Raw genomic sequence first — 15,384 nt, forward strand, 5'->3', positions numbered from 1 at the left:
CGTCTCTTGAGAAGTATGTGAGTTTATGATGGTCTTATTTTTTTCTCATTTTTTGTTTCCCTTCTCAATACCGTACAATTACTATTTCTAGGGGTAGTCTTCTAGTACTAAGTAGTGCAAAATGTACTTTTGTATTAGCAGCAAACGCCCTCAACGCTGTGACCGAAACTTCTCTACTCAAGCTGCAGCACAGACATGCCCAGCACAGCTGGATCCGACGCACAGAAAGCACAACACACGTGCCCACGTGTTAGGATTTCTGTATGTAGTTTAGTAGTGGGCAGACGTTAGACGTGAGGGGAAATCCAGCCATATAAAATTTTTACTGCAGTTACTGACACATTACTGTAAATGTAACGATAAACAAGCGATTCACAAGTCGGAAGTCAGTGTGTGTATCACCAGAAAGTCGTAATGCCTGATAGTGATGAACGCGTTAAATCCCAATTTCGATGCATCGAATGTGGGAGTTCCGCAGAGGAGGTTCATCGCGAATATGGTAACGGAATCATCAAAATATCTCACTGTGTAAGTTAACAATGATAAGGACGATCATATGTAGAGCGTAGGCCTAGATTTATACAACGGAAATGGTACAGCTGTGTCTGGATGTCTCCTGACCTAGTTTATTGAATCACTAATATCCCACCGCCTTCTGTTGAGCATGTCGAGTTCCTCCAGTCCTGGAGAAAAAGAGTGGCAAGAGTTATCGAGTTCCTTTTGTAAATTAAATCTAAGTTTACCCCCGCTGCTACATATATTTTGTCATACCCATGATACCGCTCTACACTAGTAGTACAGAAGTAACTAGTAGTATACTCCTAAGGCACAATTAATGCCACAGATGCACACTGTCCCGACTGTTTGCCAAGTATTAAATTTATGTGTGCGCTGCGTGTATGTAAAATTTATCCGTGCATATGCCAACAGCTGAAATGTTAAAAAAAAAACTGAAAAAAAAAACTCCTCTGGACTGATGGATTTTTCTGCCTAGGTAGTGTAGAGTGGTAACTAGATTTTATTAGTGGGGGTAAATTTACCGATACATACAGAACTCTTTACAAAAAGGTGTGATTAAAATATACGCTGAGGTGGTCAGGATTATGTCTTGAAGTTGACCAAAAGATCAGTCTGTATCTGGTTGTCGAATAACCGCAGCAGCGACCCCAATACGTACCGTATACAGCGCCCCGCGCCGGGGTTAGTCGTCGAGGATATGTTCCGCGGAGACTGCGTCTGGCTTCACGGAATCCCCTAAAGGAGGGCGATAACATCAAAAAAATAAAAGACTCCTCCGGACAGACGGATCTTCCTGTCTAGTCTTATGTAGAACAAGAAATGGCAAAAACTCAAAAGAACAGAGAAGACAAAGAAGACAGGCTTGGTCATGCAAGAATTGTGAACAAGTTTAAATCGCCAGAGAAGAATGTATAAACTATGATAATGTGCATGTCGGCAAGGAAATGAACGGAAAATTAAGAATATGTGGAAATCCAGGGCAGTGTGGTCTAGTTAGGGTCATCTGTTCCTAGTGAGATTGGCAATAAGTTCTGTTCTTATTCAAACAGCACAAGATCTTACCTTCTCCTTGGACCAAAAGGACCAGGTTGATGCAATCGCTCTTGACTTCTCAAAAGCTTTCGACCGGGTGCCCCATGAACGACTTTTGCTAAAACTCCATCATTATGGTATTAGAGCTCATCTCCGGCTATACCAGAGCTCCTTTTATCCGAGGACTATACTGGCATGGAATGCGCTCCCAATCAGCATCCACATCAATAGAAGCCTTCAAGGGTGCACTCACATCACTCAACCACTAAATGATGTGGCCTTTTTACTTGCACCTTGTATTATAAGCACCATCTGTCTGCACTGCACAGGACACTCACTAGTCCCCTCGACGCTACATTCAGAGTGATGGATCCTGTCAAGTACCGAAGTAGAAGTGTTCTCTTGCCTAAAAGTTTCTTGGAGAGCAGCTGCTGCGTGCTTTCTTGGAGGTGTGACTTGATGTTTTCCTCTCCTCGGTGAAGAGCATGAAATTCCCAAGGAGATGTAGAATCTATGACGTGATGGTTTTATCTTTGGTCTGATGGGGACGCCTGGTCCTCCCAATCACCAAGGAAAGACAGGTGTTTGTGGGGTAGACACCACCAGGTTTTATATTTTGGTATGGCCTGGTGGAGGGAGTATCAGATGAGTCAAGCAGAGAGTAGAGTAATTGCCGTGCAAGTTCCAGGAAACTGAGGAAATGGAGAGCGGATTTGGTGACTGTGGCTTCTATGGACTTGCTAGCCCGACCAGACTGTGTATAGTTATGGACTTGCCTTCTCTATCACCCGGGATTGCTGCTGTGGTGATCCTTTTCCATTGCTGATAAGTAATGGGTACATTAATGATCATACTCGAAGGGGGGAAGATCACATTGGTGGAGGAGAAGGCTCTTGTAGACTTTGGCCGACTTGGAGTCCGAGTGTTGACACAACAAGTAGTGGAAGAGACAGTGCTCAATCCTGCTAGATGTGAGTGTCATCAGTTTCCCAAGTAGTCTGAGAAGAAGCATGGCTATCTGGACTGAAACATTGGGACTATGGGTCATCTACACTGCTTGATGATCTAAGTTGTTGTGTTCGATATCTGTCAGTTTTTTGTATTTATGTTATACAGCAACACAGCTTAGTTGATGGGGGAAGTACTGTTTGTTATTTAATGAAAAATAAGTGTAGTACTAGGTGTACTTTTTATCAATACTTGAATATTTATTCATATCTTTCTTTAAACAATGTTTTGTTTTTGTTTTTGTTTTTGTTTTTTAAAGAGGGATCCGTTTCATCTATCGTGTACATCTGTCATGTTGTGTTGTATTTTTTATGCCATTTTCAGGTGAGCTGCAAGCAAGTTGTGGACAAGTACGTGGAGTTTGACCCAGTCATCATTCTACTGGACGCACTGCTATTCAAGCCTCAAGCTTACCGCCACATTCTATTTAATAATGTCATATCGGTATGTTTGATGCTGTCCTTCACTGTATTCTTCTGTGGTCCTCCATTCTTCATCTCCTTATTGAACATGAGCTCATTATGGATCTATCAAATAATTCTGTTCACACTTCACAGTAGTGTAATTTCAGTAAAGTAAACCCTTTGAATGAAATCACTTCTGTCGTTTTCATTTTTGAAGCAACAAAATACCTCAAACTTTCTCTTTCATTCAAATCTAAAGCTCTAAAAATTTCATGTCCTTCATAAACAGCCGGGGAATGTGATGTGCTTGAGAGTGTAATGCACGACATATAAAGCATGGCTCGACACTAACTTTTTCGTTTAAATCCAAAATCCAAAATTTCAAGTTTTTGGTGGCCCGAGAGAAAAATTTGGTGTCCCGAAAAAAAAACAATAAAACCATTTAAAGTCCTTTTTTTTAAATGAGTCAAATATTTAAGATTTATGATATTAAGAATTAGAAGTTGGACATATCTACTCATAAATAAACTTCAACAAACTTGCAACACTCACTCTCAGGCATTCATTCAGTCCTTTTCATCCATCCTTTGAACAAATTTAACTGCTAATTTCCGGCGCAAAAAGTTACAAATTTATTGACATACTTTTCAAAAAATTTGCCCTTTTTTTAAATTTGGTGGCCCGACTTTCATTTTTGGTGACCCCGGGCCACCGTTAGTGTCGAGCCCTGTATAAAGACAGTGAAAAATAATGGATAAAGACAGGCCAACACAACGAACAACCACCATGTATGTACAGTAGATCTAGCATTTATCATTTCTTTTAACCCGTTTAAGACTAGTCCCATGTATACTTTGGCAGGTGTCTATGGGAAATGTGTGTTATTGCAAAATCAGCCCATCCTCAGGCTGGTTGAAGATGTCTGTGATGTCAACAGCTGAAGGAGAGAGAGAGGTTTCAACTTGTGTATTTGCCATTACATTGCACATCCACTTGACAATATAACACCGGAAAACTTTCAGAAGGAAGATGCAGTGTGAAGAAATGGTTTGATATTAAAGCTGGATTTAACTCTTGGGACACCAAGGACAATAAAGGGGGGGGGGGGGGGGGGAGGAGAGACAAGGGGTGCTCTGAGTGAGTTGTAGTTGAATAGCATGGAGGAAGAGGTGGCTTAGTCAGTAGCGTGTCTACCTTGCAATCAAATGGCCTGGGTTTGAGTCCCAGTGAATCTTGTTGAACAATGCCACTTGTTGTCATGTCATCTCCACTAGTAAGAGGCGAAACACTCTGTCCCGATTTAATAAAGACAGGACATAAAATGGAGGTCCCATGTGTGAGAGAGTCACAACCCCAGAATGTAAAATATCGTGCTTCATTCAATTACATTGTATGTATCTACATTGTATAGTGGTATATGCATCACTCTCATTTCAGTTCCACTGGCGAATCTCCATCGTCTGCTTGCTGTGTGATGCCTATATGAAGTGGGCCCACTCATCCGGTGACTCCAACCAGGATGATAGCCGTCCCTTCCTCCACTACGCCCTCCAGTGGGACTTCTATGCCATGTTTCTTGTGGCTGGCCTAGGTAACAGTCTTCTTTGTTTGTATTGGCTTTTCTCTTTTATTTGGACGTGGGGGGATGTACAGTTTTGACAAGCCCTATTTTGAAAAAGGATTTGTAATATCATCGAAAATGTAAAATCATTACTTGTTGACAGCAGTGGTATCAATAAAAGCAAAGATATTGTACAACCTCTGCATTTCTAAGGTCCAGAATTAGATTTGAATTTTCAGTGAGCAGATTCTTCTTCTTCTTCAATTTGTAGTGTATCCTTCAGGGTCTGAGGAGTCATCACACTGCAGAGTGGATCACATGTATCAATAAAACCATGAGCGCAGATAGGCTCTCATCGCACATATTTACAGTGAGGTGCAGTTGAAAAAATAAATGGAAGGAATATTTGCTACAGTTTGACTTCCTGTAATGCCTTTTGGAAGGCATCAAGTGATGGGAAGTCAGATGGATCCTCCTTGAGTGCATTCCATTTCCTGCTTTTGTGTAGGAAGAAGGAGGAAGCCGGAACCTGTGAAAGAAAGCACACACTCTAGAAAAGTGTGCTGATGAAAAGAGGCCCTGACTTGTGCTTGAATGGAACAAAAAACAGGATGTAAAACTTCATAGCAAGAATAATGAAGGGATTATCAGATTACGCCAAAATTGATCATGCTCTTTTAACACATTTTGTTCATGACTAGTGCCAACTTTCAAAGCAGTAGCATTATCCTTTCAAAAGTTGAGTTGAAAGTGAAGATATAAAGGGTTTTTAAGAAATGGAAAGGGGACTCTCTAAGACAGACCTAAATAACCTAATCACATTATTCTACAAAAAAAAAAAGCGTTCGAGAAAAACTGCTAAAAACACAATTTCCCGTTTATTTCATGATCCCAAACATAGATGTAGAAGGAGACCTGCTCTTTCAGAAAATATGAAAAACTCAAGATTGAGTAGGTTGGCCCATTTCATCTGTTTTGACTCCTCGCACAAAATCAGTGTGTCCGACGTTTTGTTGGGTATTGTGATGCACTTACAGATGTCCTTATATCTTTTCAGATGTCCTTGATCTGTTGGGTTTACACAAAGATGATGATGCTAGAGTCTTCTGTTTCTTCCGTTTTCCAATATGTATGTGTCGATTGCAGATATGTCATCAGTGGATTACCCATCTCTATCGGCATTTTTTTTTTCTCACATTCAGAGCTGGCTGGCTTTATGCTCGGTGTGATCGGCATGTGTTGGATATATGCAAAATACACACATACAGACCTCTGGCCGTCAGGGTATGTGGTTCTGTCCTTTCTCTCATTTATTCTCCATATCTCTTTTTGTTGACAGTTTAACAACTGCACTGTTATAGGTTTGTGGTAGCAGTATGGAATCATTGGTGTGATATCAAAACATTGCAAATGTCTGTATGTTTGTTGGTTTGTGATTCTGTAAAGAAGGCAAACCTGTCTATGTTGTCAGTGCTCTGATCAAATGTCATCTGCTTGCTCATCACATATACCTCTGATATAAACATTTGTCACCAACATTTTACCATGGTCCAGTCTATTAGACTAAATTTCAGGACTGATGGTGTAAAGGGCTTCTGCACATATGTGTTAGATTACAGTCAACTTATTTGCATTGCTAAAAAGTGGAAATGTTCTTGCATATGGCACAACATGAAACTAGTGCAAAAATAAAAGTGCAATTTTTTTTTTTTATCGTTACATGTAATGTAATTTATGTCTCTGATTTAAAAGTAGGTATATTGTAGGGTTTTGTTTTTGTTTTTGTTTTTGTTTTTTCTTGTCATTTTTTATCTAATTTCATATCTTTGATCTCAAGGTAGGTATATTGTAGGGATATACTGTTATGTTGTATTTTGTAGTTTTCTTCAATTTTAATAATCCTGGAGCATGAGTGAATTTGCTGTCACAATGCAGACTAGTTACCTCTTGCCATAGTAGTATGTTGCTGCTAAAGCCCTCAACCCCATGGCAGTGTTGAGCTGTTCAAAGTGCTTGCTCGATTGTTGTGGCCATACATGAAATTCAAATCACATGAAATTCTTCTTACTCAGCTGAGTGCAAAAAATATCTTGCATGAAAATTTTTACTTTTACAGTATTCTGAAGTTACATACACTAATTATGTTCGGTATGGTAATGAAGACATAAATATCGGCATGTTTATTTCAATGAAATCGAAGCTGACACTGGTATGAGACTCCACATGTAGTGAAATAAGCAATATGAAAACTTAGAAAGATCATAATTATACAAGATACTTGAATGTCTGCCAATACCATCATTTTGCCAAATGATACACAGTAGCTTACATCTTCCTTGTTTTTGTTATTAAATGCTAGTATTTTCCCATCACCTCCACTTTGGTAGAGATTTTAGTAAGGTTTGTAGTGTTGTCCTGTTCCTCTACAGTACAGGCAGATTGTTATTGTGTATGTGTACTGTATTAACAGAATTATTCACAGCATGAAGTTTTCACAAATTAGAGCCAACGGCCTTTTTTGTGCCATGAATAATATTCTCGAATTGCCACGGAAATTCAATGTATATAGTGTAGACAAGAACTTTTGTGTTCATTTTAATGTTGCAAATCTTGGCTCTGGGAAATTGGAAAAAATCTTGGAAATTCATGAAATTAAAAATGCACGCGAATACTTCTGGTTTTACATTATTTGTTCTCCGAGTCTGATGGTTGCATACAGAGAAAGACCTAAAACCTCTCCCTTTCTATTCACTGGCCAGGTACTCCTGCCTTCTGCGAGCCCTCCTCCTGTCCTCGGCCGGCAAGCTCCTGGTCATCCCAGCGGTCATCTGGGGCGAGAATCACGTCTTCACCACCTACCTCTTGACCAAGCTTTTCATGGCGGCCGCCAGCACAAGAGCTGTTGCAGGTAGTTCTTCAGCTGTGTACTGTACAAATCGAGCACAGCTGTGACCCCGCAACGTCTGGGGGTATTTTTCTGTGGACATTATCTTAAATTGATGTAGAATTTTTTTATCTCAATATGGAATATTACAATGGGAAACCCCCAAAATTTCCACCTGTCAACGCTACAGCGTTCATCAGCAGAAGTTTAACAGTCTACATGAAATCAAAAAGAAGAGTACAGAACTTTTCCCACTTCAGAGAGAGAAATAAGAACTTCAATTAGGCCAAAAAAAAATAATTGTTGTATTGGCGTAACCCGCTCGACCCTGAAAAAAACCCGACCCTGAACTTTTCAACAAAAAAAAGAAGGAAATACATCGTTTTTACCAAGAGAGGGCGCGATACGGGTTTGCGAATTATCAAAAACAACAACGACAACAGCTGGTGTCGGAAAATGGCTGCGCAGTACAGCGTGTCGGCGACTGGCAAGTCCGGTTTGAAGATTTTATTTAATATTATTCGGAGAATCGATTTATCTGTGGCGCTGGGTAATTTAGCCCAGGAATTTGTTCGTTCATATTCTGACCGGTATGTTGTGACGGCTTTTAAACCGGTGATATAACAAACTTTGGATGCAACAGACCCTCTCTATCGAATGGGGTTTTGTTAAATATGAGTTTTACACGTAAAATACAGGTAGCAAAAAATAAAAATAAAAAATCCGCCCGCCCAACCCTATTTGAAAATCTCATGTTACGCCAATACAACATTTTTTTTTTTTTTGCCTTATAGATGTAGCACTGAAGAGCATTTGGGAATTCTACAACTGATACAATTATATGTGATCAACATTGAGCTCAAATGAAAGAAAATCTTTGTCTCTACCAAATGAAACTCAGCGAATGAATAGAAAAATTAGAAAAATATGCAGCACCAAACCACAGAAATGTAGTGTCTTGAGACTTGATTTGTTCACATGACTTAAAAGTAGAATCATGTTTACTGGTGAACTGATCCATTTGCAGTGACACAAGATTTGCTGAGAGGTAATGTTTTGTAGTATTTGTGAGGGGTTTTATTTTAATAATTTGATTCATTGAGACAGGATGTTTAGTCAGTGTGATTTACAGAGAAATGAAGAATGAGGTATTAAGGGGGGGGGGGGGGGGGGGGGGGGAAGGTGAAGATAAATAACAATTTTTCCACAATCAGAGAAAGGCTGTTCTCCGGAAATTGGAAATGTAGTAATACATTGTCTCTTTTCTTTATGAGACAAGGATTGATTAAATCTCTCTCTCTTTCTCTCTTTGTGCAGTCATACTAGACTGCCATCATGCCACAAGTCTCCTGCTCGTCCTATGCGGCTTCACGACAGAGCTCCTGCTGGGGCAGGTCACACCAGTCGTGGAGAAAATGCTTCTGCCGGGTTGATGACCACCAGAGGTCGGAATCGAGTGACCATCATCCTCTGGTCGACCATCCAGACGAGAAGTGTATCCTCCCTCTCACCACAGTGGGTCGACTGCAGAAACGTTTTGTCCCGAGACCCACAATCCATCATTGCTGCTTGTGCACGTGGAGGAAAGAACTGTAACCTGCCCAGTAGAGGAGCTGTAAGGCTTGCGTGCTCAAAAAATCAAAAGAAAGGATGGTCACATCATATGAAAGAGCTTTCAAAACTCTGTCAAGTTGTGTCACAAACCAAAATTGATTTTGAGTCAAAATTTTATGCTAGGGCCCTTCTGTCGGGCAGGCGATGGAAGGTCTCATTATTGTGTCGGTGGTCGGATGGTCATGGTGGTATATGAAATGGGTTCAAGAATGTAGCTAATCATAAGGGCTGATATGAGTCACGTGTGTACTCTATTTTCTTGCCAACATGCACGAACATGCACAGGTGTGCAAAAAGGCCATAATTTAACAACGTGCACTCAAGCAGTTACGAGTATGCGCTCAATCACTGTTTTACTGTAAATAATTTCTGAGTTCCTGTTCACTGTATGTGGAACACTTCTTCAGACATCTTGGCTTTCAGGCAAGTTTAGGGCCTTGGGGAAGCAGGGCCTTGAGGGAATGGAGTCTGAAGCCTGCTGGAAAAAAAAAAAAAAAACCAAACCCCCCCAAAACATGAAATCCCACTTATGTACAATGCTCAGATTTTTTGAAGGCACAAGGGTTGCAGGGATAAAACAATTTCAGTGACCTGTTTTGGGGGGTATTCTGAATGAAAACGTCATGTGTTTCATCATCAAAATAGTGATGTTGAAAGGACATCTTTAGGGCTATTACAATGTCAGCAAGAGACTCTCATCAGTTGATTTGATTTAATCTGATGTAAGTTAGCCAGATCATATGAGTCCTTAGGAAGAATTTTGTATTGCTCTACATGACAATGCAAGGCTGCATGGCTACACCCCAACATCGAAAGCATCAAAATATATAACTTTATCCATTGAGAACTACATTTTGTTTACTCTTTACTTCATGGTAAACACCGGTTGGAACTTAGCTCAAATTGTAAAATAATTTTATGGTCTATCAGACGATGGGACATTTCATAGTTTGGTGCACTTTTTCCTTCTGTTGTCCCTGATAGATACATCAATTATATCTTGGAATTCTATTTCATAATTTCTTGAGAAAAAAGAATAAACGTGCAGTATCACTACACCATATGAGGAGTGTATGTTGATCTCATGCCTTTAAATTTCCCCTGAGTGGTTATCTTTGCTTGCACATAATGTAGCGCTGGTAGGGAATGACTGTTGTATGTTGCTGGTTGCTTGTCAGGGGACAGTATCCTCCAAGTATAGTTGTTTAAAACTCTCAAGTTTCTCCATAAGCAATACAACTGTGTACAGACTTATATACAGTGCACTCCTGTTATAACGAACACGGTTATAGCGAAATTTTCGTTATAACGAAGTCTTTTCTGAGTGCCACTGACAAAGAAAAACAAAAGAAATGTGCTCCGTTATAACGAAATGCGGATTGCTTTCGAAAATAAGTAGCGGAACGAGCATTTATAGCGTCTCTGCGTGGGCGAACGCTTCACATCACTGTGTGTTCGCTCCATGTGTCATGCAGTTTCCGAGGAGAACTTGCATTATTGTAATACAATAATCTTAAATGAAATAAGGTTCGTTTCCGAAGGTTCTTTATTACAAAACACAGAGGTTCTGATAACCTAAAATGTCTGTTAGTTTGGAAATGAAGTAGGGTTTGTCATTACGAAACATTCTGGCGTTATTCCAAAGGTTTGTTATTAATAAGGTTCGAAATATGGTTCTTATTACGACAGTTCGTTAGTCCAAAATTGATAGGAATTCCAAACGTTCATTAATCGGAACATTAAAAAAAAAAAGTTTCGTTCATCCAAAAGTGAAAAAGGCGACTCCACTAACAAAACTTAGGAATTACAAACCTTATGATCATCTTAAGATAACTGAACCTTCGAAATAACTAACCCTTCTCATTTTTTGATTGACAAACCTTCTTCGGAATAACGAACTTTATTTCATTTTCGGATTAAAAACCCTTCGAAACAACAAATCTTCGGAATAGAAAACCTTTCTCAGTTTTTGATTTACAAACCTTTGGAATGAGGAACCTCATTTTATTTTCCGATCAAAGAACTTTCGGGAAATGAACAATGTATTTCTATCTAAATTATGAACTTTCGGAATAACGAATCTTCAGAAGATTGAAGCTTCAGATGAACAAACATTCGGAATCCCGGGATAGGCGAAACTTCTGAATTAGGAGCCTTTGAACGAACTTTAGTAAGAAACGAATTGGATGAGCAAACTGTAACTGAATCCTAAGCCATCATTTTCTATACATGTGTGACAATACAAACAGCATTTTGCTCTCTTTTAAATGTAGGGCCTAATATTTAAACGAAATTAAAAAGGTGCCATCCCATTTTACATAGCTTTCCAGTGTATGATGAATGTTCAACAAACAGAATATTATAATATATGCGTGTTTTCCTTGTTTTCGTTATATATTGTACTTGTTCGGTTATAACAAAATTTTGTTATAACGAAAGAAAACTGCCGGTCACGAGCATTTCGTTATAACGGGAGTGCACTGTATGTCCAAGCTGTCTTAAAAATTCCTGCAGTATGAAATCTACAGCTTCCATAAAAAGACAATAGGGAATATTAATCAATCAAAAAGTTTGCAAGGCTGTAATAAGCTCACTTACAAGGCAACACCTTTAGATAATGAGGTGAGTTCAGCGATTCCCAATATTCCTGTACTGTATTATAAATATCTGATCTTTTTTCGTATGAAGTACTGGTTATAATGAGGTATCATAAATTTGGTGTTGCAGGTGACCTTGTTATTACAGGGCTTCCCTGTACTGCCAGGAGTGAGTGAGTGAGTGAGTGAGTGTGTGTGTGTGTGTGTGTGTGTGTGTGATGGCATATGTGACCAAATACTGTTTCTCATGATTTATACAATGTCCTCACTTAATATGCAGCTATACAATGCTGCACAAACACACACACACACACACACACCCACACCCACACCCACACACACACACACACACACACACACTTTACACCAAGTCTCTGCTTATCCAGCTAGACCTATGTCAAAACACCATGAGTAACCTCCAAGCGTATGCATCCATGTTTTGAAAAATGCATGAAACAGAAAAAAACACACAACTCATTTCAACATCATGTTCCTTTCATGTTTCTTTCCTTTTTTTTAATAGATTGGTCTTTGCAAAAGTCTGCAATGCAATTAAGGAATATATACAATCTTCACTTTAAAACAAATTATCACATGATTTACATATTTGACACTTGATAATAGAGGTCCATTTCAAATCATAAGGCAAAATAACCTAATCTTATTCCACTTTTTTTTTATACAATCACTAGTCATGTATGTCCTATTTACATATCTTGCATCCTTGGTTATACAAAAATAGTTTTCCATCTATAATTCTTTGTCCCCAACTGGGTGCATGTACATGATCTCATGTAATATACAAACAAACAAAAAAGGTTTGGCTTAGGTAACCATATAAAGACACAAAATTGAAAAATAAATAAATGTGAACAATAAGAAAAAAAAGAAAGGTACACACATTAAATACGGAAAGTCAAGCACCTGTACGATCACAGTATTTCAATATGCAATAAAACAAGGCACATTTATCTACAAACTTACATTTGGGATCATTAAGGCAGCTGTAAAAAAATTCTGAGATGTGTGGTGGATGCAGCTACTGTTAAGTTCCTCATTAAAAAAAAAAAGACAAACAACAAATCCTAAACACCACACAAACACAAAAAAAAATCAAAGTTTCTGTCCATGCCTTGGTCATTATACCCCACAAGCTGTATATAGGGAGTGAGACAGTATGGATTGAAGTGGCCAAATGCACGATATCACAATGATTTGAAAGTCCAACCTGTAGTTTGATGTCTAATTTGTGCCATACAGTCCGGTGTATAACATGTACTCCCAAAAAACACCTCATGTACACTCAGTCTCGGAAACGGGGAAAGTGCCCGATAAGATAGCTCCTCAAAATTGTTCATGTGTGACGGAAATGTCTGCAAATTATGTTGTCACAAATTCCCGTGTCCCCCAGCCATCCTACAATAATTACACATATCCATATTCCACAAATAAATAAAACTGATCAAACTGATCCCAGCAGGTCTTTAATAAGACACAAAAGAGTGTTACCTTGATATCACCAGTAGAAAAGTGGCATGAAGGCATCACATCTTGTGCATAATAATTAACAAAGTGTTATGCTGATTAAGAAATGAAGTGATTGTGCATAGCATGAAAAAGATACCCTGAAAGCCCCCTATTTTTCTCACTGCGTCTGTAAGCATGGCTTGTGCATTGACTCAATGAAAATACACAATGTTATACAGTAGGTAGCTTTCAGTTTTCTTCACACTTGCCTGCTATTCCCTGATTGTATTTATCATTTGAGTGGAAATGGTCCAGTCGAGCCAATACACATTTCAAATAATTCCAAGGTTGGATGCATAAATGTGTATTTGCTTATTTTACTTCATTCATTTTGACCTGAAGTTGTGTAGCAGCACATAACATGAGACCAAACTCATAGTGACAGAAATTTGTATTCTAGGATGTTACATACTGCCCATAGTACATACAAATCAGGGCCCCCATTTCATAAAACAAGTTGCCATGACAGCAGGAACTCAAACTGCAAAGACAATTGTCATGATAAATCTTGCTTCCTGATTGGCTGTTCCTACGAGAAGTAGCCTTTTTGGCAAGAATTGCTATCCTAACATATTTAATGAAATGGGACATAGGTCACACAGGTGTAATAGCCAACACTGAGATACTGGGGGAATCTTCCATGAACACCTCTGATGGAAAACCTCTCTGAAACTCCTGTGCCAGTGTAAGTGTCAAATGAGTACATTTCACTTCTTCATGGCTGCATCTCGGATTCAAATGAGGGTGACATTTCTCTATCTGAGCTACCTTCTGAAGAACTCTTTGTAGGGGTTTTGCAGGCACTTTGAATGTGTTTCCGACCGCAGTGTGAATAACAGTGATACAATAACGCACATTTTGAACAGAAGGCAGTCATCGCCGCTTGTCGGCATCATAGCCAGAATCACACTGCAATGTCGTAAGGTTATAGACAAAGGAAAGCACTGCACTCTTTCAAAAAAAGACTAACTAATTATTGGTGAGTTGGGCTTTTATTTTACTCTTTTTTTTGGGGGGGGGGGGGGTGAAAGACAGAATATTCTACATCCAAGCAATATATACATAGCTTCAAAAAGGCACTATCTTCCCTGTGTGTCAGAAATAACATTTACACAAGTAGAAGTCCTTCAGTACCAGAAGCAAGCATCATTAAATGTCATAAAGCCAGCTCTACCACTGGCAGAGACTTCAACTTTCCCACTTTGAGACCATTTTTTTGCAAAATCTCCCACTCTCGATTTTAATGTCTCTCACTCTAGGCGGTGTGTCTCCCACTCAAAATGTAATTTTTCCAGTTTAAAATACAGCGTTTTCCCGCCCAACTCCACCTATATCAAATACAATTGTGAAGTTTAGTTGGTCAGTTAAGTTTACTTGGTTTAGTTTCCTTGGTCCCACTATATATATCAAAAAAATCACTACAAAAAAAAGGATGTAAAAGTATACAACCTCATCGACACAGCGTTAACATAATCTGCTTTGCCGTTTAGACATGTTCATGCATATGGGAGATTAGGCATTTAAATGCAAGGGGTCAATTTAAAACGTCATGATAACACGTTTTACAAAAAAGAAGTTTCCAATAGTAAAACATTGTTTAGACTGAATTTTTTTTTTTTTTTTGGGGGGGGGGACAGGAGGTAGTTAAGACATCAAATTGTTTATTTCTGAACAAGTATCTCATTTCTCATTTTTTTCAGCCACATCGAACTGTGCATTTTTGTCAACAGTCTACAACTGTCAGGTACTGAAGTGATGGAGCACTAAAGTTCACCACCAATTCAATAAACACGGGTTAAGTGATACGAGTCATAACATGTGTTGCAGAGGATAAATAATATCATATGGATGTTCTGGATGGATGAAATTCAAGGCAAATACATGTATCTATCACCAACACCGCAATCTATAGTATGTGCCTGAGGCCTAGAAAAGTTCTAATGGATGATGATGATCATAACAAGCTAAAGAAAGCAGAATTTTTCCACAAGCTCAAGTCAATATCAAAGGCCAGTAGTATGATGAATAAACAAGAAGACAGACATCCACTGTAAATTGTAACCTAATACCATCAATAAAGAGTCTGGAAGTGTATGAACATCTGTATCACGTGCACCACTGGTTTCCTAACATTTCATTTTCGCCATTTATTGCTGTAAGTTTGACGGACAAACTCTGACAGATAATCATAGATTTCATCTGAATTCATGGGAGACGACTGAAAATTCCCCCAAGTTG

The 15,384-nt window shown here is 38.9% G+C and overlaps 1 protein-coding gene across 1 annotated transcript; it reads left to right on the forward strand.

The window, feature by feature from the left end:
* Window positions 1–350: 350 nt before the first annotated feature.
* Window positions 351–8,841, forward strand: LOC139735006 (protein ARV1-like). The gene is made up of 6 exons (XM_071645784.1): window positions 351–528; window positions 2,884–3,003; window positions 4,401–4,554; window positions 5,727–5,808; window positions 7,284–7,432; window positions 8,726–8,841. Exons 1-6 carry the CDS (start codon window positions 415–417, stop codon window positions 8,839–8,841), a joined length of 735 nt encoding a protein of 244 aa, XP_071501885.1. The 5' UTR covers window positions 351–414.
* Window positions 8,842–15,384: the final 6,543 nt, after the last annotated feature.

The sequence above is a fragment of the Diadema antillarum genome, unplaced genomic scaffold (genome assembly GCF_040938485.1).
Source record: "Diadema antillarum isolate AM-2024a unplaced genomic scaffold, OU_Dant_1.0 scf00000027, whole genome shotgun sequence".
In the NCBI taxonomy this organism is placed as follows: Eukaryota; Metazoa; Echinodermata; class Echinoidea; order Diadematoida; family Diadematidae; genus Diadema; species Diadema antillarum.